This window comes from Silene latifolia, chromosome 10, assembly GCF_048544455.1.
Source record: "Silene latifolia isolate original U9 population chromosome 10, ASM4854445v1, whole genome shotgun sequence".
NCBI classification, from domain to species: domain Eukaryota; kingdom Viridiplantae; phylum Streptophyta; class Magnoliopsida; order Caryophyllales; family Caryophyllaceae; genus Silene; species Silene latifolia.
In genome coordinates, this window is record NC_133535.1 from 95,984,534 (window position 1) to 96,008,397 (window position 23,864).

General features: G+C 35.7%; 2 protein-coding genes across 9 annotated transcripts; one reads left to right on the plus strand and one right to left on the minus strand.

Moving 5' to 3' along the window:
• Positions 1-1,292: 1,292 nt before the first annotated feature.
• LOC141607927 (uncharacterized) lies at positions 1,293-1,799 on the minus strand. Its single transcript, XM_074427277.1, has one exon. It carries the CDS (start codon positions 1,797-1,799, stop codon positions 1,293-1,295), a length of 507 nt encoding a protein of 168 aa, XP_074283378.1.
• Positions 1,800-3,553: 1,754 nt separating this feature from the next.
• LOC141605766 (protein FIP1-like) lies at positions 3,554-18,223 on the plus strand. Of its 8 annotated transcripts, none has more exons than XM_074424651.1 (14): positions 3,554-3,735; positions 5,173-5,260; positions 5,736-5,844; positions 8,878-8,927; positions 9,460-9,526; positions 14,021-14,093; positions 15,520-15,575; positions 16,528-16,624; positions 16,717-16,798; positions 16,939-17,001; positions 17,228-17,287; positions 17,503-17,595; positions 17,730-17,792; positions 17,890-18,223. In XM_074424651.1, the coding sequence occupies exons 1-14, from the start codon at positions 3,686-3,688 to the stop codon at positions 17,998-18,000; spliced, it is 1,062 nt and encodes a 353-aa protein (XP_074280752.1). In that variant the 5' UTR covers positions 3,554-3,685; the 3' UTR covers positions 18,001-18,223. The 8 variants fall into 8 exon arrangements, with proteins under 8 accessions (XP_074280752.1, XP_074280756.1, XP_074280751.1 ...); XM_074424655.1 differs by having other exon boundaries at positions 3,577-3,735; positions 5,173-5,264; positions 5,740-5,844; positions 15,497-15,575; XM_074424650.1 differs by having other exon boundaries at positions 3,577-3,735; positions 5,173-5,264; positions 5,740-5,844.
• The last annotated feature ends 5,641 nt before the right edge of the window (positions 18,224-23,864 follow it).

Below are 23,864 nucleotides of genomic sequence, written 5' to 3' on the forward strand. Positions count from 1 at the left end.
CAATCTCTAATGGAATCGTCTCACATGCAAGAATTCACTTCCGGGTCAACTAATCTTTCTCCTAAACATAAGAAAACACAAATTAAGACTAAGAATCGAAACTAGAAAAAGGGTACCATGAGTAAAATGGGTCGACAGCCCTATCTATGGAGGAAAGTCGGTTCTTTTCTTACCTATAAAGATGGAGGGCGATGAGAGGAAGAGATAGACGCGAAAATCACTTGATTCGGATAAGAATTGAGCAAGTTATGGTGTTTTGAAGATTTGTAAGAGAGATTGTAACAATGGTGTTTGTTGTTGAATATGGTGTGCTGAAATTTTGAGGAAGAAGAAGTGGTTAGGGTTTCCTTCATGATTCTTATGAGGAGGAAGGAGTAGTATGTGAGCCCAATAGTCATACTAGGCCCAAAATGCAAGATTGAGTTGATATACACTAGAAATTACGTCTCAAGCCCACTACAACTCAAGACGGAAAATATTATTATTATTATTATTATTATTATTATTATTATTATTATTATTATTATTATTATTATTATTATTATTATTATTATTATTATTATTATTATTATTATTATTATTATTATTATTATCCGACCAAAATATTTATTTTTGTATAAGCTAAGCTTTAAAAATATAATATTTATAAAAATCATGCTTAAAAATGAAATTAATGAAATTAAATAATTTAATATATAAATAAGACAGTAGAATGGTTAATTAAATTATAAATGTCAAAATGGAAAATTCGCGGGTGTTACACTAAAGATGATCCTAAGGTCTCAAGCGTTTGGAAAAGATTGGGGGTAAAGGCCGATGATGGGCCGACACTGGCTGAGAGGTTGGGTCCCCGACCAAGTGCAAAAGACAGACTGGGCCCGCGTGAAAAAAGTGCAGTTCCTCCAAAGAAACGGGCTAAAGTGAAGATGGGTGAGACTTAGTCTCGTGATGGTTTACATGACTCGGCTATATGAGGGATAGGTAGCCATTATATTATATTTTATTATTATTAGATGGTTTAGACACTATGGGCTTCGCCCGGAATTATTGAAATAAATAAAGGAAATATTATTTATTAGAAATTCCCAATTTTGCATTTAGAATTACATTGTTTCGGTTGTACTCTTTTAAAGAGTTGCCTACGTATATGCTTTTCAACAGAATCAAACCGGGTTAGTAGTTCATAATTCATAATACAGAGACAACGAATGTCAAACTTTGAAACTAGACTCAAATACAAATGGAATCCGAATTTTATTTCATAACATTTGAGAACGAGGTCTTTAGGGATACTATTTTTTCAACTGGTCTAGATTTGTAGGATTCGAAAAGTCGTTTCCATCTAGATCAGTTAGCCGAACCGCTCCTCCTGTCAGAATTCTTTTCACCAAATACGGGCCTGCCCAATTTGGTTTAAATTTACCCCTCGGGTCTACTGGCATTAGTGCACGAACCGATTTCAACACCAAATCTCCTTCTTTGATTTTTCTAGGTTTCACCTTCTTATTAAAAGCCTTTTCTATCCTTTTCTGATAGAGTTGAACCTGATACAACGCGTTCAAGCGTCGTTTATCCAGTAAAACCAAAGAGTCATATCTAGCTTGGACCCAATCTGCTTCAGGAACTTGGCTCTCAAGTAATATCCTTAGGGATAGTACCTCTAGTTCTATGGGCTGAACTGCCTCCATCCCATAAACCAGGTAGTACGGGGTTGCCACCGTGGTTGTTCTGATTGAAGTTCTATATCCCCACAAGGCAAAGGCTATCTTCAATGGCCAATCTTTATAGTTATCAGACATTTTCCTCAAAATGGTTGTAAGTGTTTATTGGCAGCTTCTACAGCCCCATTTATCTGTGGCCTGTATGGTGATGACTTATGGTGCTTGATTTTATATTTTTCTAGTATAACCTCCGTTTCAGCTTGGAAATGGGTCCCGTTATCACTGATGAGTTCGTGGGGTGTCCCATATCGACAAATGATCTCATTTTGAATGAACTGTGCTACTTGCTTTGCTTTTAGCACTTTATAAGACTTGTCTTCTACCCACTTCGTGAAGTAGTCGATTGCGACCAAAATAAAACAATGTCCTCCTGACCCAGAAGGGTTGACCTTTCCGATAATGTCAATCCCCCAGGTTGAAAAATGCCAAGGTGATGTCATGGTATATAGCATAGAGGGTGGTACATGCTGTACATTTGCAAATATCTGGCAATTGTGGCAATGTCGAACATAATGTCGGCAATCTGCTTCCATTGTGGTCCAGTAATAACCAAGTCTCATGATCTTACGAGTCAACATGTGAGCATTCATGTGGGGTCCACATTCCCCGTCATGAACCTCCTTCATGACTTTGTCGGCTGTCTTTTGATCAATACATCGCAATAAGACACTTTGCGCGGTTTTTTTTGTATAGTTGCCCTCCATTAGCCTCGACGAACTGGGTTGAGAGCATCCGTAATGCTCGCTTTCCCCGAGCATCGAGGTTGTCAGGGTATTCGCCTGTGTCTTTGAATTTCAAGATTGATGTGTACCAAGGATGAAGACTAGACTTTAATTTACTCCCCATTTTAGTCTAGGGGAGTTCTTTTTAGTCACATGTCTTAGTTAAAGAAAGTTTAAATCAAGAATTAAAAAGCAATTTTTCAAGAATTTACCTTCAATTTGTTTGATTGTACCAAATCATTGTTGATATTAGAATATAAGTACACCAATTCGAGAATCAAAGGGTATGCTGGTTCAATTTACTCTGGGCTACCTCCTTTGATTTTTTGTTTGCTACGTTGCATACATCTTTTTTGGAAGTGCCCATCGCAAAATTGATATTAAAAGTTGGATTTGTTAATAGCAAGTTTTCAGATTTTTTATTAAAAGGGAGAAATTTTGAGATTGATAAACAAAGATGATACACAGTGTTGCGAGGCTGTTGTCTTTATTTGCAAATAAAGGTACAATAGCAAATTGGCAGATTTAATTATAGCGTTTGTGCATCATTTGTTGTTTGGTGTTTGTTCCTTGCAGTTAGATAGTGCAGTAATTTGGCTGATTTGTGCTCCATTTGTTTGCACTTGTTAATTGCTAAAGGAAAAACAGTTTATTTGCTTGAAAATGGGGGAAATTCTAGGTTTGCTTCAATTGGGTACGCGGAAATAAATATTCACTTCTGATTTCGCTTTCGCTTGGTTCGTTTTTCTGGCGAGCCTTTAAATCGGTTAAGCGGTTTCTTGAGCCGGTTTAGTTCGAACCTGTTTTGATTTTTGAACACCCCTTCCCTAGATCTGTTTTCCAAATAGAATTTTTTTCGGTTACTCTATTCAAGTTTAAGATGACTATTAAGTTTTTTTTTATATTATTCTTTTAATTCTTTTTGGGCTTTATAAAATGACTTTCTTGTCTAACAAGAGTCTTTTATGGCTTTTATCCGTAAGGATGATATAGGTTGATTTTCTATCAATCTAGTTTCTTTAGCTTATAAAAAAAAAACAAAACAAAAACAAAAAAAAAAAAAAAAAAAAACTCAGCTCCAAAATTTGGGATTATGGCCCACTATTTTTCACCTCAACCCAAGAACAAAAAGCATCGGCATAATATTCGTCGATTGCAAAATAAATATATTCAGCGGGGAATGATTTCAGAACAAAAAACCGTCAATTCAAACAGCAGAACTCAGAAACTCCGATAACAATCATGGCGAACCCGCGGAATTCCTCGCAGATTAACATCGCCGAAGAAAACCTGTAGTTCTCTCTCTCTCTCTACTTCAGTCAATTTGATTGATCATTTCCAATTTACTTGATCCTACTGTTCCATTTGATTCACCGTGATTAGCTTCGTTCCTTTTAGAACTATATAAAATTGTCGATTTTAATGATAATTTTTGTTTTGATTGTTTAATATTCATTACGAAATGCTGTCTGAATGTATGATTCGGCATATTAACGTCATTTTTCGTGTTACCGATTATATGGAAGCAGACCAAGCAGTCTATTAACTAGAGTTTGAGTAATGTGATTGAGTGGTAGAATCGAATTATCTTATCAAATCGCTTTGTGGAAACTTAGGTTGCTTCTAGCTCCTGGTTGCGTTGTTAGCTATTATAGATTCCTAGTAATTCGAGTATAAGATTCAAGCCCAGCCTCCTGTAAACTTCATGTTTCATAGTATAAGATTCGAGTCGTTGATGCCTATAATATTATTTGTTAAGATCGCGCCACTCACTTGTTAGTCTAAAATGTGATGTGTGTGTGAACAACTTCTTTTAATTGGTAGATGATGATTGATGACCGTAGTTTATAGCAATGCTGTAAAAACTAGCTTCATTTGCAGCTAATCAATGATATGTTTGTTAATTCTGAACTTAGGAGTAGTGTCAGTACAAAAAACAAGTCGACTCTCCTTTAAGGGATTATGTGTTAGACATTCAGACAAGCTAATTTCTTCATAATATTTTGTTTGGCAATGTATTGCATGGTGATTGATCATCCATTTTGTTGCTTGTATTTGGTTGGTTCATGCGAGTGAATGTTATGCAACTCATGTGAATAAAATAAGGATTTCTTATGATTACATACTCACTTGATAAATATAAATACATGATGGAATAAATAATACAAAGAATAATGATTACTTGATTAGTTGATTACACAATTTGCGTTACATTTTTGTATCTTTTCCACATGAATATTGTGTCCCGCGCTTATGAAAATGATGTTTGATTTATCTTCTGAAACTTTTTAACCGATTCTCTTGTGTACTTGTTCCGTAGCTTGCCACAAACTTTTTTACTTGTTTTTTTCTTTTCCAAATCGGTGCCTCTTATTGGTTTAAATTGCTTCAAGTGTAAAGAGCTACATAACTCCTTGTCTATTTACCATTCTACGCTATGTTAATTCGCCATTTCACTGTGGTTGCACGTCCTTGTATTGACACGACACTGCCTTTGATACCAAAATGTTATGTTAAGACAATATCATTTTTTTGGTTAAAATTGATGTGTCCAATATGCTCTTGTGTCCAAATTGGAGCAACAATCTAGGATTACATGACGTGTATCTTCTTGGTCTTGCAAGATTTGTTCTCACATCACAATATTTCATATTCTGAGCAATTGCTGTCCTCTAAGCTGTCTCACTAGTTTATTTCTTTGTGTGACATTGATTTCTTTTTCCGTGAAGGTTTCTGGATATACTTAACGATGCTCCACTAGCTGCACATCGGAAGCCCACAAAGATATATGGGAGTATATTCTACTGCTTTCTATTGGCAAGTTAACTGTCTCTTTATATGTAAAATCAAAACCCCAACCACTTATGTGTGTTTGAAAATTTTCGTCTATTCAAATTTCGAACGGGTACAGGGAAGAATGTACTAAACCAAAATTTGAATTTTCTAGTGATTTAAGATAATGTTTTTTTAAGGCATCTTACATTCATATTTTCGTCAGCTTCTTGTCTAAAACTAATGCTTTGATCCAGTATACGAGTTAAGTAAATTAGATTTTCTTGTAAAAACTAGCTGCGTGAAATAAATATGTATTTAAAGATATCCTTATGCACGTAAATACGTAATTGTAGACAAGATAGACTTCTATGAAACTAACCCCAGAAAGGGGAACGGGAGTAAGACATTGAGCGCTACGTGCCTACTTGCATTTCTGTTTTTGGAGACAGTGTATATGTTTTCCTTTTCACTGTGAGATATCATTTAGTGAAATCTTAATGTTATGCTCAATGTGTAGGCAGGTTATGCCACAGTTGGGATAGCAGCTCCATGGATTTTTCAAGCTCTTCAACCATGGATCTCACAATTGCTTTGCAGCTGCAATGTTATCCTTTTAATAATCACAGGTTCTTTCAAATATACCCCTCTCATACATGGACACAAAATGTTGCATTCGATTAACTTTGAATATGTTCATCTAAATGGGGATTTCTGTTTAAAAATAAAAGAAAAAGAATTTTTCTCGTTTGATGACTGTTAGATTGACTATCTATCATGTTTCTCTTTCTTTTTTTCCCTGTTCTGTCTCTATCATTTTAATTTATTTCTGCTACCGCTCAATGCTCATTTACGGTTTCAAAGGACAATTCATGTTAGCCGATCCCAAATCATTTTGGGTGATTAGGGCTCTTTTGTTGTATTGAATTTGGATTCATTACGCTCTTAAACTGGATTTATTATGAGACTTTTGTATCAGCAACAATCAATCACTGTGGTAATTGTCTCTGCATTGTTTCCTTTCTTTGGAATCTATTTTTTTAATTATCATGAGAAGTTAGAAATTTAACCAATATTTATTCAGACAAATGGTAATTTTTGTTGAACAAATATTTGCCGACTTCTCATTTGGTTTTCTCTTGGCACCTTCTAAGTAAAATTTGGTTTAGGATGGGATTAATGAAGGATTAAAAACTAACTGGGTCAAATGCCAAACCTTCTATCGAAAGGCATTAGAGCATGGGGCTAATTTATGTAATAACGACCTATTCCTATTGAGCCTTTCTTGTTTATGTTGATAAATTTATCAACCATTGCAGCTACCTGGACTTTAGCTAGAGAATATTGCGACTTATTGCCGTACATTTGGACGAACCGGTAGGTTCATGTAGAGCAGCAATGCGTCAAACCGCTAGTGCTTCTGGTATGAAGCACCTTCAGTCTTCTCAGAAAACTGAACATTTTGGACAAAATATCTGGTGATTTGGGTGATGTAAAATATCGTAGCAGAATTTCATGAGATAGAATTTCCCTGTAGGGCTTGAAGAGATTGGAATTTTATGAGTCAAAAGTTCTAAGTTATGTTGAGATAGTCAAAATCCAGGGGTGGCTTCTTGCCAAAAGTTGCTCATTATGCATCATTTCTGATTCGATGATTGAAAACACGAATCCAATCTCTCTTAAGTGCTTTAGGTTGGAATTGATGTTTGAATGAAGCTATGAAAAGAACTGGTGACTGCACTGGGATATGACAACTTTGGTACTAGCTCTTTTAAATTCCAAGTTCATGTGCAAAACATGCAATCTCTTATGACATAGGCGTCTTCATGTCTATACATTGGTTGAATTTAGAAACCTGGTTAAGGGGCGCAGATTTTTGTTTGTTGACTGATGATATCTACATAAGATTACTCTTCAGAGAGATTTATCTTCTGCAGAAGCAGTTGGGAGGAATACATATACAATTATGTGCAAAAGAATGGCTTTTGCTATGTAAGATCTCAATAAAGGACATAAACTAGCTTGGTCATTCATGCACTGTCTTAGGACACTGTAATGATTTCTGTCCCTTTGTATGAGAATGTTCGGTTATTCGATTTTGCTGGATTTGCTAAAGTTTGGAAGCCAGTTCAGTTTTGTAGTGGTCTTGATGAAAAGGAGCAAAAGTGTGACAAGGACAAGTATCTCCAATTGTATTTTTGTTTGCATTGATAATTTAAAAGTTTGAAAATTTGAAGTGTTTGCTAATTGACCCTGCTGGAAACAGCCTCTATTTTGTTAACAAAGACTTAAAAAAGAAGTAAGGTTGCGTACATCCGGCCTCCTTTACTTTACCTTAAGCTGGATCCCGTGATGCACTGGGATTATGTCATTGTATTCGCTAATGACCCTAGACCTTCATAGACACCACCAACTGGGATTGTCCTTGATTATATAAATCCAAATACTAATAACTGTTTTGAAGACATCCTGCTGTGTTAAAAGGAAAGTGTAGATTGTTGTCACGCATGGGTGGTAGACTGATAGGTTCTTATGTTTGGATATATGTCTGCCAGTTAGTTGAAATGTAAATTCTATCACAGTTGATTCATCTGTTATATTAAGCCAAAATGAAGAGTTAGGCCCTGTTCTTTAGGACTTAATTTCGGTTCAGTTTAGTTTAGTTTAGTTCTGATCCTATATGTTCTATTTAGTTCAGGTCCTATAAGTTAAATTCAGTTCTATTTAATTCAGTGCAGAAAGTTTCAGTCCAAAAGAACAGGGTCTTACCGTAGAAGTTATTCATGATGGCTCTCAGTGATTCTTAGTACATTTCAATGTTGTTGTTGGTCCCGGTGAAGACGATAGTAATATTTTTAATCTAGATAATCGAATATGCCAAAAGAAAGTCCTAGTAGTCATGTGGGAAATTGTCTTATTCTTAGGAGTTAGGAGAGGCTTCCTTATCACTTATCAGAAACAGTCTTTTTTCCCCTTAGAATGTTGATATAACACAAAATTGTGATTTTAAAGATCACTTGTTATGTAGTTGTATTTTCTTCTTTTTCGCCTTAGCCTTACGTCCTGGTCTCTCAATAATATGTTTACATGTCTAGAAAAAAGTAGTTTTATAGAAAATAGTGTTGTCATTTCATAGGAAATGATACTTTGTGTGAGATGCTATTGTGAGTGAGTGTTTTTGGGATTCAGGTAGAGACAGAATATAAAAAATTTGGCCAAGTCGGTTTATTATGACATCAAATGCTTATTACTATTTTCTGTATTAGTTTTGTTCTGTTGCGTCATATGGCTTCTGAATTTTTTTCCTTAGTTTCTGAAACTAAGGAAGTATACTATTTCTATTTCTGATTTTTGTGCAAAGGTGCCAGTTTTTGGTGCTGCATAAGATGCTTAGTAAAAGCATACATAGATGCTAATTTTATGGATGTTGAGGCACAGGATTCAATTAATGCGAGTCAAGCTGTTTTTTTTATGATATCAGTAGGAATGTAAAATTGTCTGTTTATGTTGGTTTGTGAAAATAGGTTAAACTAATTGCTGTTTTCTTAGATATTTATCTGTTTTGTGTGTTCCTGTGTGTGAGCTTGTTTAATCATTTATCAGAGAAAATGTTTCAGCTTCGATCGCTCTAGTATGACAGATTTATTTACTATCTCCTCCAGGAATCTTTCAGCAGTATCTGGTCTACCAAGTACAGAAGATTCGACTGCAGGCATCTTTCCTAACTATACTTTTCTTGAATGTACTTGTATGCCTAATAAATGAAGGTAGTATTATGTATTACTAATCTATATTTTTGGTAAGCCTAATTTTTGGCATTTTATTCTAATTATATTTGGGAAAGGTTAAGGGTGCCAAGATAAAAGACCAGTTACATCATGTACATCAACGGATCATCTATATACATTTTAAAAGTAAATCATACTGTAAATTTGTTTAAAGATTTAATCTAGTTTTCTTTGCTCATAAGCATTACACCATGATGTAAACTTATTTTTAGCTCGTGAAGTTGATTTTATCACGAACTAGAGCAATTGAGTAATTAGTTATTTTAATTCCGGACATCTTAGCACTTCTTACCAACGTAAGCCATTTTTATCTTTCTGCGTTGCCTTACTGGCCAGTGTGAATTGTTAAAAAAGTTTAGTATGTGTTGCTTGTCTTTCTGAATGGTTGTTGTGATAACTATTTTGCAATTACTTTGACATCTAACTTATCATTAAGCACAGATTCTGTCTTTTTAGGGCTACTACATGTTCAGCCAGAGATTGAAACATATTGTCCGTCTACCCTATGCCACTGTTTCTTACGGTATGTGAATATGCAGTTGCTTAAAGCATCTATGATTCCTCTTCTTTATTTGTTCTTCCCTTTTCCCTTCTAGTTTTCTAAGACAACTTTTAAAACCATCAATGTTCTCATCATATGGATTTGTTTATCAAAAACAAAAATCATTTCCTTACAAAGCTAGTACAGTTATTAGATATGTCCATTCGAACTACCTATATTAAAGAAATTTAAAATAATTTTCATCTTATTATTTTTTGTAGGATAGGCCATCAGTAATTTTTTATTACACGTGATTTTTTGTAGTTTTATGTATTTTCACCGGAATTGGTGTGATAGTATTGTTCTAAATCCTTGACGTTTTTCAAGATGTCCGAATAGCTATATCGTACTTTGTCATTTTATCTTTTTGAAATGACATGTCTCATATCATGTAGTAAGAGAATGAAATTAAGTAGAAATCTTGTAAACCGGACCATACTTGTGAATATCCTCAGCTTCCATTATCTTGTAGTTTTTAATAGAACCAACAACAACAACAACAACAAAAAAGCCTTAGTCCCAAAATAGTTTGGGGTCGGCTAACATGAATCATCATCCGAATCCTTTTTAGGTTTGAATCCACCAATACGGTCAAAGGTAAATAAACAAAGTAAAAGAAAATAGATAAATAATAATGAAACAAGTGTGTGTATAAAATAAAGCAAAGTAAGAAAAATGAGAAAACTGAACTTAAAGCGGCAAATTGGGTTTGTAAATCCAAACGAGTATGTCATTAAGAAGAAAAAAAATCTTAAAATGATAAAAGATAAGTAAATATCTAAAACTCAAACTAAGTCTTCAACATGAATTCTCTCTCCACAATACCCTCTCCCTAGCCATACTTGCAGTTTTTAATAGAATGAATGCAATTTAATCTTTTATTGAATATTTGAATATATGATCATTCTTACTTGCTGGACTTTGTTCGGGATACTTTTTCACTGCTTCGGAAAGAGACTTCATAGTGAAATATGAAGTTTAGGGAAGTGTGTAGGAAATTGTTTATTATTAGCAGCAGCATCTTGTGTCCACAAAGGTGGCCTGCCAAAATTTCTTATTAGCCTTCAGATGCTTTCTTGCTTTGCTACTGCCGAATGGGACAAACTTAGGGGACGTTTGGTTTGGTGTTTACAGGAAAGCAAAAGGGAATCCCCCTCCCCCATTCCCTTAGTTGTAGTTTGTTTCACCATTTTTTGATTTCCTTTCCCATCTTCATTCCTTCCCATACCCTCCAAATCTCAACACCCCCCCCCCCCCCCCCCAAGTTATGGGATACCCTTTCCCCATTACCTTAGCAGGCTCATCCTCACTGCCAACATCCACCACTCTACCACGATCACTACCACCTATCACCAACATCGACAAACACCACCTCCACTTGCACCATTACTGGCACCAGCTCCACCCTTCAATGTCCATCTCGCCAGCAACCATACTTCGAACTCCAGCTCGCCGACGATCACCCTCTTGTCCCCAACCTGCCGCAACTCCCTCCTCACCTATCACTAGACTTGTCAAAAGATGACCCGACCCGAAAAACCGACCGAAACCCCCCCGAAAATAACCCGTCCGAACCCGACCCGAAAAAATGTGAACCCGAAAATGACCCGCACATTTAGGGTCAAGACCCGACCCGACCCGTAACCCTACCCGTTGATGGGAAATTTTATTAAAATTTATTATTTAAAGAAAATTATACTAATATAAAATGATTAAAAATATTCCAACTTTCAAAATATTAAATAAAGCATGCTGATATATGTTTTAAAGCATAGTTTTAGCACATGATTAATTAATCAAACGATTAGCAGATATATAGTCGCTACTCACTATTTGTCACACATCGTATAACAACTTATCAGTTCAACATTTCTCACAAAGTTGAGACATTACATATATTAGAGCGTCCACATCATCAAAAATTAATTTAGGAAAGTATTATTTTTGATATAAAAAATAAAGTGGAGAATCTTTTAATTGCTATAATAAATATTTCCTATGTTATATTCAAGTGAAGTTTCCAATTTTTGTATAAAAAAGTTTACATTTCATTTGGCAAAAAAATTATCGTTAAAAAAATTATGAAAATAATATAATTAGATTCGTGATGGAAAATGCTATCATTAGAGTATAGATTTTATATGATTTGCACATATTAAAGATGACGTACTTCTTAGTATGTTATTTGTCACACATTGAAAAATTAAAAAGTCTGGTGATTATACTATGTATAAATAATATAATTATCCCACATCGAAAGATTAGCATAAGGTGGGGTAATCCTATGATTATAAATATGAGGCATCTTTGGAATTTTGACATCAAACCAAAAAAGAGTCTCTTAAGAGTTTTGTATTATTATCTTCATAGTATGATAATATGATACGGAGTATAATTTTCTATATCATATTCAAATGATGGTTATAATTTCTATTTGGCATAAAAGTGTAATTTTTATATATTTCATTTGGCATAAAAGTATCGTAAAAACAATTATGAAAACTATGTAATTAGATTCGTGATAAAAAAAATGCTATCATTAGAGTATGCTTTATATCATTTGCACATATTTTAATTATGATAAAAAAACGTACGAATATTAATAGATAGTATAGTATTTGTTCATTATCAAATAAATCGGGTTGGATGTCGAAATAGGTGCAAAAAATATGGAGGTACTTCTAAGTATATTATTTGTCTCACATTGAAAAATAATGTAGGTGTGATGAATATACTATGAATAAATAGTTGAATTGTCCCACATCAGAAGATTATTATAAGTTGGGTTGACCCCATGATTTTAAATAAGAGTTATCATTGATACTCAGGTATCAACACAAAATCTTTTGAGTTATTGTCATTACACAAACAATAACATACAAATATTAAGCACATAAATATTTATAAAGACGATTATATATTAGTGATATTATAATATGTATATTTTAAAAAAAACCTACGAAAATAATATAATTAGATTAACGGTAAAAAAAATGTTGTCTTTAGAGTATAGATTTCATATAATTTGCACATATTAAAATCGTGTATTTCTTAGTATGTTGTATGTCCCACATTGAAAAATAATGTAGATGTGATGAATATACTACATGTAAATAACATAAATAGGTGGAATCATTGGAAGTTAGATATCAATCCAAAATCTTTTGAATCTCTTCGGTATGTCTTAGAGTGCTTTTAAGATATTGTGTCATTATCTCCACAATATGATATATATGTTCCATATTATATTCAAGTGATGTTTATAATTTTTATTTATATTCTGGTAAAAAAATGTTATCATTAGAGTATAAGTTTCATATTATTTGCACACATATTTTAATTATGATAAAAAGACAAGAAAAGAAAAGAAATGTACGAATACTAATAGATAGTATAGTATTTGCTTATTAGTAAACCATGTTTGATGTCGAATTAGGTGCGAAAAATATGGTGTACTTCTAAGTATATTATTGTTCCACATTGAAAAATTATGTAATTGTGATGAATATACAATATCTAAATAGTTAAATTGTCCCACATCAAAAGATTATTATAAGGTTGGATGATCTCATGACTATAAATAAGAGTATCATTGAATTTAGGTATCAGACCAAAATATTTTGAATCTTCCCATTATTGTACCAGTTGCAACGCAGAAGTTTTACATTATAATTAAGTTAATTACCCTGTTGCAACGCACGGGTGTGAAACTAGTAAATATATTATATATGTTATGTAAAAAAGGGAGACTACTAGATAGAAAAATAAAAGAGAAATTGATCATGAATTTAAGAGTAAATAAAAGGATACAAAAAAAATCTCGAAAAAAGAGATGGAAAAATAATAATTTATACAATTATTTAAAAAGGAGTCACTAAGACCCGTTTTGACCCTAACCCGACCCGAAACCCGTATAAACCCAACCCGTCCGAACCCGTATTTTACAAACCCGAAATTAACCCTAACCCGACCCGAAACCCGTATTTTGCAAACCCGAAACTTACCCGACCCGTATTTTACCCGAACCCGAAATGACCGAACCTGTAACCTCTTCCGCCCGACCCTTTTGACAGGTCTACCTTTCACCCCTCCCCCCGTGCGACTCTCCCTCCCCACCCCATAACCACCAACCCCAAGTCCCAAACCCTTAAAAAAGCCTCCCACACCCTAAAAAACACCATATTTGGTGTTCTTGATGGCAGGGGAGGCTTTTTAAGGGTTGATGTTGGTGGTTATGGGGGTGGGGTTGGGATTTCGAAAGTGTTGGAGAGGGTAGACAGGGAAGGATGTAGGTGAGTGTGGTTATGATGGGTGCGCCGGCGACGTTTCTGGGGTGTTTAGGTGGCAGTGGTTTCGGGTTAGGTCGGGTTTTGGGCCGGGGGTTGTTGGTTTGGGTTGCTTTGTTTTGATCCCCTTTCATGTTTTAAAATCTTAACTAAACAAGTTAACTAAACAACTCTGGAATTGCTTCATTAGGAACTGCTGGAATGCTACTTTTAGTAGTTTGGGAACCCAAAATAAGCTTTCTCTCTGCCTCTGCACTACTCAGGTAGGCTTACGTGTTCTCGACATACATTCAGCTTATTAGCTTCTTCTTTAGTCAGTTGGGCTTCTTTTTGTGTGCATATATCAGCTTTGATTGAGCCTAGATCTTAGGCATGTACCCACACAGTCACACACTATCGGTCCTGAAACTTAGCACTCATTTGATGCAATTTTCTTTATGGGTCATTTGCAAAAAATCTCGCTAGGACAGGATAAACGTTGTTGTAACTCATATTACCTTTACAACCCACTTTCCATTTTTCTTCTCTTGCTGGCTTTTTTTCCCTTTAGTAAAGTATGTTCTATATCCTAAACTGAATAAGTTGGTTGCATACTTACATGCATAAAATTATTTATTGGGTGTGTAGAGTGGCACTAAGATGACTTGGGTTACTTCCTGATGAAATGGATAGTATTGTGGTAGCATGGCTAATGAAGATCATAGTAACTTCTTGTAAGACAGTCAATAATCCTGAACATATATGTCATCCTTTCTCCATTAGTCTACAGCAACATAATGGGGTTCAAGAAACTAACCTCTACATAAATCTGTAACCAAAACTTGGTCATTATTAACCTTCAAAAAAAAAAAATCTTAGTCATTATTAAATTATTAAATTCTTTCTTTGACAAATCTTTTGCCCGGATCACTTTCTGGTAGTTTACTTGGATTGTTATGTTGGGAGCTTATTGCTTTAGTATTTATCCTTTCTCCACGCCAGCACTTAAGCTCCAATTTGGTTATGATATGGATAGTCTTTGGGTTGGCTTAAGTTCTCATCCCGAGGCCTTGAGAAGCGAGAACCATGCTTCTGTGCGATCACTACTTCATTTATCAGAACCTGTATTGTGACCCTTCTCCTCCCCCCCCCCCCCCCTCTCTTTTGGGTATTATTGTGCTATTGACAGCTTCGGGTCTCTCTGTATTGTCATTTATAGTAGCTTTTCAACAAATTTAATACCTTAACCTGCCATAGGTGGAAGGCTTTAAAACACTACGGAAACATTGTTTATAGATTTTGACTCTCTGAGTTATTGATTTTAATTTTTTTGTGGGACATGGACATGGTATTGTCCATACAGGGTGGTTTACTGATGTCCCTTTTTGCCTTTGTAGTTAATTTTGCAATTTTGATTATCATTTATATTATACTCTCTCCTATTCAAGGTGAAGTTCCCCTTTCATTTGTCTACTTGGAGTAAGGGAGTGAATATGGACCACACAAAACACATTACCCCCCATGCAATTGAATTTGGACCACACAAAGCTTCCAAATAAGGAAATAAGGAAGATAATCCGGTTAATCCGAAAATGGAAATAAGGAGCTTCACCTTGAATAGGAGGGAGTATTTATGAATACCTTTTATTCATCATGTTATCGTTTTTCTATATTAATCAGTTTATAGCTCATTTTATGTCATATTTGCAGGATAGTGATGCTAGTTGAAGTAGTCATTGCTGCCACTTTTATGTCTGCTTATATTGGTAAATTTGCCCGTCCTTAGAAATTCTGGATTATCGGGTCAAGCTCAATGAGTCCAGTTTGCTGATAGTCTCGAAAGTTTGAAACTCTTCTGAGAGGATTATTTAACTTTGTATCAGTGTTCTATATGAATTTTGCTAGCAGGCCCCAAAATAATTTGGGGCCTAAGGCCGTATCTCCATCAAAATTTCAAAACATATTTGGTTTACTTAGAAGTTAGAACATGGACCAGGCTCCCTACATCTGCCCTCCTCTTCGTTGTCCTACATGAGTGGGACTGTGAAAGCTTCTGAGTCTTAATCTGATATGTAGTATATTTACCAGTGTCAATTATTTTTTCAGGAGATCGGTCTGCCACATTGGTGTTAGCAACTGGTTCTATTGTGGCTTGACTTTTGAGTGGATTGATATCATTTAATAATTAAAGTTGACTCTGCTGAAATTGCAAAATTCATTTAGAGTAATTAGTCCGACTTAAAAATTTCTCATCCAAGTATTGCTATTAGATATCTTTTACTTGATGCTCCATCGACTCCACTATGCTCTTCCCTTTTGCTTTTATACAGTCTTCTATTTGTCTTTTTTGTTGAAAATATAATTTTGTGAAAGATTTTTTGATAACAAATGTAACTATCTAAAAACCATGTTATAATATTATACATCTCTAGAAGATTGATTCTCAAAGGTTATAAACTTTGACAATAAGCAAGTGGGAAGAACATAGCGGAATGGAGGTTGTACCTAGAGCAAAACCTAATAAAGTGTGAAGGCGATTGGAAGTCCTATTATGGCATGCTTTAGAATGCAGTCTAATCGAGTTATTATAGTTCCATGTTAGCTAAGTTGGGAATTAACAGAAGATCTTCAAATTTCGTTCTATGATTTGATATGGCTGGCTTGATAAGGAGTTGATTATGTTCACATTATTACCTGCTGTCTAATGCACATTTTCAGGTTACGTTCATCAATACAACTCCTTGGATTCTCAGCCAGATGTGTTGAAGTCCTTATATTCTCCACTTCAATCATCAAGTTCTCTAGAAGGCTTAAGGTAGTTAAAAAAAATCCGAGATGGTAGATTGTGTATGAAGAGAGGGTGCTGTTGATCTTTACAGTTTTGGGTGGCTAATTTCCATTAAACAGGTATTATGATGGCCGGCTTGCTGATCAGCAGATGGCATTGCTTCAATACCAACGCGAAAACATTCATTTCTTGTGTGAGGAGGTAAATAAATATATTGGTTTTTAATCTTGATGAAAATAGTGAACATCTATGATTATAATTAACTGCATTTTTTAATCTCCCTTGCTACTGCAGACATTACTTCAAGATTTTTCTTTCCTAATATACTTTTTAAAATGTAGATTCTGCGACTGCAAGAGTGCTTAAGCAAATACGAAACATCCAATGATGGGAATGCTCCTCAGGTAGTGACCTGGACATGGTAGAATTTTAGTTAAGAAATTATGTATAACTACCATTTCAGAAGTGAAAACGTGATCAGTCCTTATAACTTATATTTTGAATTTGATCAGACAATGTAACTTAAATAGTGAATACCACTTGACCACTTCCACTAGCCTTCGTATCAAAACGAGTAATCTTTTCAGAAAGTGTGCATGTCAATCTAAATCTTCTCTGCTCCTTTTTCAGGTTGACCTTGCCCATCTATTGGCAGCTCGTGATCAAGAACTACGGACACTTTCAGCTGAGGTACATAGCTGTCTCTATTTGATAGGGGTCTCTTCTGTACAAATGAAGAGTTAATATCTAACGATAGTCGCTTCAGAAGCATAGGTAGCCTGGAAAATGAGACACTTAATATATGACGAGAGATTTTAGCTTCCGATCCTCTATATGTAGCGAATATGGATTGTTGATGCTTTGATACATTTTCCTATTGAATCTAACAGACACTTGTAATGTAGATGGATCAGCTGCAATCTGAACTGCAGCTTGCTCGATCCGTAATAGCAGAGAAGGATGCTGAGACTCAGCGTATTCGCATTACAAACAATCAGGTCTTCATCACTAAAACAGTTCACTAGGAAATAGCTCTGATAGTCTATAGTTTGTCGAAATATCTTTTATTTTTCCTTTTAAGTCCCGACATATACTTGAAGCTTCTCTAACTCTGGGTAATTTACCATATCAGTACATTGAAGAGAATGAGCGGCTGAGGGCAATTCTAGGGGAATGGAGTACACGAGCCGCAAAGGTAACACCATTTGCACTCTGTTTTTACACTCAGGAATAAGGAATGATGTGCTTATTGTAATGTGAATTTCTGACTATTATTTATTTATATACCCCAGCTTGAACGTGCACTTGAAGAAGAAAGGATGTCAAATCTGGATTTACAGAAGAAAATATCGAGGCTGAAGAACCAATCAAGTGAATCTACTCAACAAAATCAAAAGCATTGAGCTATATTGATAGATCTTTGTAAATGCCATTATTTTTTCAGGATTAAGATGTACAGAAAAATTGGCATAGACCCGCAAATTGTCGTGCAAATCAATTCATTTGATATCACCCTAAGCCATATCTTTGTAAGTAGCTTCAAATATTCAATTTGCCAGATAGTACACTTGTACAGCAAATTTGGCAAAACTATTATTATGTCTAAAATGTAGCAGTTTCTTGTGCTATCCGTCTACAAAAGAAAACAATAACGCCCTAGCAAAACCAAACCAAACCAATCCAATCCAATCCTTTATGAAGATCTCAAAAGCAAGACATTGTTGAAGAAAACTGCTCGCATGGCGTGCGTGCACAGTTTAGCGAGTTGATTAGTTCTACATAGCTTCCCATTGGATCTTAGCAGCATAGCAATGACTATTATGCTAAATTAATCTAAAACTATAAACTACCAATTATGATATTTATTTAGGGTAGAGTAAAGTAAAAGCGATTTTATATCTTCGAAGTTTTCGGACTCGACTTTTCTTGACTGGAAACTGGAAAGTGGCGTGAGAGGTAGAAAATTTCTTAAAAGTGATCAATTAGCATAATTTGGATTATAAGGTAAGAATACAAAAACAAACAATCAAAAGGAAGTAAATTACTCCGCCAAAATTTTTCCCAAAAACAGAAATTTCACAATGTAAAACCAAAATAACCACAGATGATTCAGCAGCTAATCCTTCCGAGTTCCGACAGGAATATAGGGCATTATAAGCATATAGTTTCCCAAACCACTTTCTAATAAAATGGAAAAACAATTACTTCTCTATTCGATAAGTTAATACACAGTAGAACAAACGGAAAAAATTATCGTTTTTACATTTTAACACTAAATGTAGATATTAGATGAATATCTGTCATCAAAACTCTTCCTCAAGCCAAGCTCTAAGCACGAGTTAGAGTAACATAATGATGCTCTTACGACTGACCGTACTGTGGGGGTTACAAAAACACTATCGAAGAATCCTTTTGAGTCCTTCCTGGTGAAGCACCTTATACTGTCAAGGCAATAGGTTACCTGTAGTCTGTAGAGGAGCAACGAATATCATTAGATTTTTATAGAGCAACAATGTTAAACTATTTACGTAAAATGGCTCACTAAATAATGTTTAATTCTTGTATTGTAGGGTTTTCAGGTTGCCTCATGCATTTTTCATTATGGATTGCACGCAGAGGTGAATCAAAAGTGGCCGGGGATTTTCATTTGATATATTATTAACAATTTAACATGGCGTTAAATATCGGCTGAACGCAATGTATCGGCCGTTAAGTAAAGCAATGAATTTTCTGATATAGAAAAGGCTGCCAAAATAGCGGGCGGATATATGGTTAATTCTGCTCATATTTGCCCATACTCGGCTGATACTCCCTCCATTCCACTTTTAGGGTGTGTTTGGATTGAGGGATTTTGAGGGAAAAGAAAGGGAGGGAGAGTAGGGGATTTAAAACCCCTTGTTTGGATAGCAAATAAGGGTTGAGGGAAATGAAGGGGGAAAGATTTGGAGGGATCCATTTTCCCTCCTTCAAAGCAAATCAAAATCTTTTCACAATAGGCAAGATTTGGAGAGAAATTGTATCCAAACACCCACACCCCATTTCCCCTCCCCTCCCCTTCCCTCCCTTTCTCTTCCCTCCTTCCCCCTCCCCTCCCTTTCCCTCCACTTTTGTTATCCAAACACACCCTTAGGCCTTGTTTGGATAGGAAAAAAGGAGGGAAAGGAAAGGGAGGAGGAAGGAGGGAAGAGAAAGGAAGGGAAGGGAAGGGGAGGGGAGGGAGAATGGAGGAGATGATTTTCCCTCCAAATCTTGCCTATGTTGGTGGGAAATAATTTGCCTTGTAAGAGGGAAATGGAGAGATCCATTTTCCCTCACCTCCAAATCCCTCTACCTTCATTTTGCTAACCAAACATTGGATTTCTCATCCTTTTAATTCTCTTCCCTCCCTTTCCCTCCAAATCTCTCAATCCAAACACACCCTTAGGGTCCGTTTGGATTGAGGGAATTGGAGGGAAGAGGAGGGGAGGGAAAGGGAGGGATTCAATTTCCTTTGTTTGGATACAAAATATAGAAGGAGGGAAATAGAAGGGGAGGGAACTGAGAGGATTTATTTTCCCTCCTATAGAACAAACTATAATCTTTCCTACAATGGCAAGATTTGGAAGGAAAACTTTGTTTAGACTCTATTATTGTTATTATTCATCATATCCTATCAGCATTTTCCATCTATTCTCCATCTAATATGCCATCTCCCTCCTTCCCCCCTTCCATCTCCCTCTCATCAATTATGTTATCCAAACAACCACAATTCATTTTCCATCCCCTCCCCTTCCTTCACCTTCCCTCCCCTCACACCCCCTCCCCTCACCTTCCCTCCTAAATTGGTATCCAAACAGACCCTTATTGTCCTCTTTCCCTTCAAATTTATTCCAAATTAGTTGTCCTATTTCTAAATATAGTATGCTAAATGACTAAACTACCAATATTGCCCCTAATTTACTAACTACCACTCCCTCCTTCAAAATGACATTATCTCCATTGTCTTTAATTCTAGGGATAAGGTGGTAATTTTACTCTATTTCTTAAATCCTTCCCAAATTAAGGTGATAAAAATGGAGTAGAGGGAGTACTATGCAGTAGGTCAGCTAATGATACTAGACAACTGACAAAAAAAATACAATAATCGACGTTCCACCAAGTCACGGTATACAAATGCAATCAGCAAACCATTACCACGATTATGACTAATACCGAGAATAAATACCATCACAATAAGTACATTTACAAGCATTTGGACCGAGAGTATATTTTAAACTACCACGTATATGTCAAGGGTTCAAATCTTGGTCACCCTTATTTTGTTGTATGCCATTTGTCACTAGTTTTCTGCGAACAATCTGTGTGTTTTAAACCAGGCAAGCGGCTTATATCCAACCTCCCATTATCCTGCCACAACCCACCCACCCCGCCCCACCTAGATTTAAACCACCAAGACCCACCTCCGAGCACTCCTCCACCCTCGAAATCAATACACACCCCACAAAACACTCTCTATCCCAAATCTATGAAAAGTTGGTCAGGTGATGGTAGGCGTAGCAGTCTAGGTAAAGTAGAGGTGTTCTAGTCAGTCTAGTGGAGGAGGTAGTCTGGGTGCTGGATGCGTGGTAGTGAATTGCGTGGATGTATAGCAGGGGGTCGAGTGGAGTATGGTGGTCTGCGCTGTGAAGGCTGGCAGCGTAGTGGTCTGCGCTGCATGGTGGAGGTGAGAGTGGAAGCAGGTAGTGGGTTGAGTGGCGGAGGCTGACGATGTGGGTGAAAGTTGTTAGAGATGCCCACGGAGTCTAATGGGTGATTGAAGTGGGTGAAGTATGGACATTTTCAATGCAAAAGTGTGAATCAACCGAAAAAGGAAAAAGCAGAAGCTTTTAGAAAATCAATTGGAGTATGGAATATTAAAACCAAGATGATGTGTGTGTCCCTCAACTAAAAAACAGGACCCAAAGGATTCCACAAGAAGAATCCAGGATTGCCAGTCTTATAGCAGGACTTCAGCTAGAGCGCTAGACCAAGAACGGACTGAAGTAGGTAACATAAAACCTTGGTCCTGATTGACGCTAGTAGCTTAATGAGGATTAGACAAATGGCTACAGCTGAGACAAAACGGTGGACTTTAACAGGATATTGTGATCCTCATGAAAAGCCTAATAAAGGTCACGACAACTTTCTCTCAACAAAATAAGAAAAGAGGAAGACCAATCAAGCTATCATGAACTTTTCGAAGAGAAACAGGCAAAACAATTATTGCTATTTTATTCAAAGTATGGAAAAAGGAAGTTACTCCAATTTAGCAAAGAAGTTCTCATATTAAGCTAAAACAGTACAGTCTTGCGGATGGGAAACAAAGCAGAAGAAAATTGGTAAATTCACAGGTTTAACCGTTTAATTTGACTTTGGCAGCATAGGAATGTAATACATTCTACATTTAGTACCACATCAGAAGTCTATTCATGACCATATTCTATTTTTATGGCAACAATACAACATTACAAGATAAGCAACAATAACAACAACAGAGCCTTAATCCCAAAATGATTTGGGGTCGGCTGACATGAATCATCCTTTAGAACCGTCCATGGGTGTTCGCACACCTCACAATGCGAAAGATAGAAAAGGAAAAGTAAAAAGCAAATGGGGAGTGAAACATGATACAAACGTAAATAAAAAGCGAGAAATAGTTCGAATAACAATAGTTTTGATAAATCGTTCAAATAAGTTAGAGTGTAGATCTAAAATACAAATCAATAACAATAGTTTTGTAAGTAGAAGTAAAAATTAATGTAAAATCTTAAAAGTAAACAGAGTATGATTATATAAGTAGTTTTAAGGTAAAACTTTTGATAAGTTTCAAAATTAAACAGATAATTTTTAAAAATTAAAATAAAAAACGATAAATAGTTCAAAAAAGAATAGATACTAAAAATCCACAAGTATGATTTCCCTCCATTGTACTCTCTCCATCACCTTCAATCCTGAGAAATCTCATTTCATGTTCGATCACAACATTACCAGATAAGCACCTCAGAAAATTACAGTGGTTCACGCAAACAAATCTGAGCAAACTAAATAAGGTGACAACAAAAGCATACCGTGTCACCAATAGTTGAGGCCGTTGGGTGTGAACATAACCAAGATACAGCAAAACCAAGAGAACTGTTAAAACATGGAAAATTTCGTTAAGCCGGATATATCAACTTTCTACTAGATAAAGAAGCTAAGCAAGTGGCCTATAGTATAGCTATATGACATTTTATGGTATATGCATGCTTATTCGACACTTAATCCCGGTAAGATATGTGACATGAACTTTCGGAGTTACCTCTTGCAGAGTAGAGCTACAATGGGTACCAGTATGTTAACTAAAACGGGCCCTGCCAATTTGATTAAAAACCAAGTTAACAGAATAAGTAGTGTATCTGTTAAAGTTAAGGAGCTCAACTACAGAAAGTTAGGAGATTATATCATGAAATAATAAATAAAGAGTAGCCAGCAAATGGGTACAAAATGTCGAGAAAATTTCAGCTAAACAATGATAATCATGGAGGATACTGATAAGGTAACGCTCCCACCAATCTAACATATAGAGTCCAATAGTGACATTGTAAAGAAATATCTTGCGTTCAAGCCAATTCATAATTTCTCCAAAGCAAATCCCTACAAAATTCAAAAAAACCGGGAAAAAATCAAGTTATAGTACAGCATAGACTCTTTTCTTAGACAAGGCTCCAAACCAAAGACGAGTGCGTGTGAAGCACACAACAAATAGGTATAGCAAACACAATGGATTTGCACAAGAAATCAGGTACACTCTTATCATATTACTACATGGTATTCCATTACAAGCTGCGATCTAATGCAATTGATACAACCTACTTTCTACAGTATTTCCTTATCAGTGTTTTTCTGTCTTCTTCTTCTCCCACCCATCCCATCGCATACCATTATGTACAAGAAAGCATTATAACTATCAATACGGAGTCAAATGGGCTTACAAAAATATTCGAGGAAAAAAACTTATGTGAGACAAACTCAACAACCAAATCATAGATGATGAATACATAAGGATTTGAGTTGGTCTCAACGTGTGAGACCGTCTTGTACATTGCTCACTGAATAAACAACGTATCTACAAAACAGTCTCAAATGTGAGATAAACTCAATCGCCCTACCCTAAGGCCTTGTTTGGATGAGGGGATTTGGAGGGGAGGGGAGGGGAGGGGAGGGAGGGGAGGGGAAGGGAGGGAAACAACATCTCTTGTTTGAATAACAA

What these genes read in the sequence shown, in the direction of transcription:
- LOC141607927 (XM_074427277.1), bottom strand. Translation starts at nt 1,799, where the DNA reads ATGTCTGATAACTATAAAGATTGGCCATTGAAGATAGCCTTTGCCTTG.
- LOC141605766 (XM_074424651.1), top strand. Translation starts at nt 3,686, where the DNA reads ATGGCGAACCCGCGGAATTCCTCGCAGATTAACATCGCCGAAGAAAAC. An exon ending in CTATGCCACTGTTTCTTACG is followed by an intron (nt 9,527 to 14,020) that starts GTATGTGAATAT and finishes TTGCTTCATTAG; the next exon opens with GAACTGCTGGAATGCTACTT. An exon ending in AGTTCTCTAGAAGGCTTAAG is followed by an intron (nt 16,625 to 16,716) that starts GTAGTTAAAAAA and finishes TCCATTAAACAG; the next exon opens with GTATTATGATGGCCGGCTTG.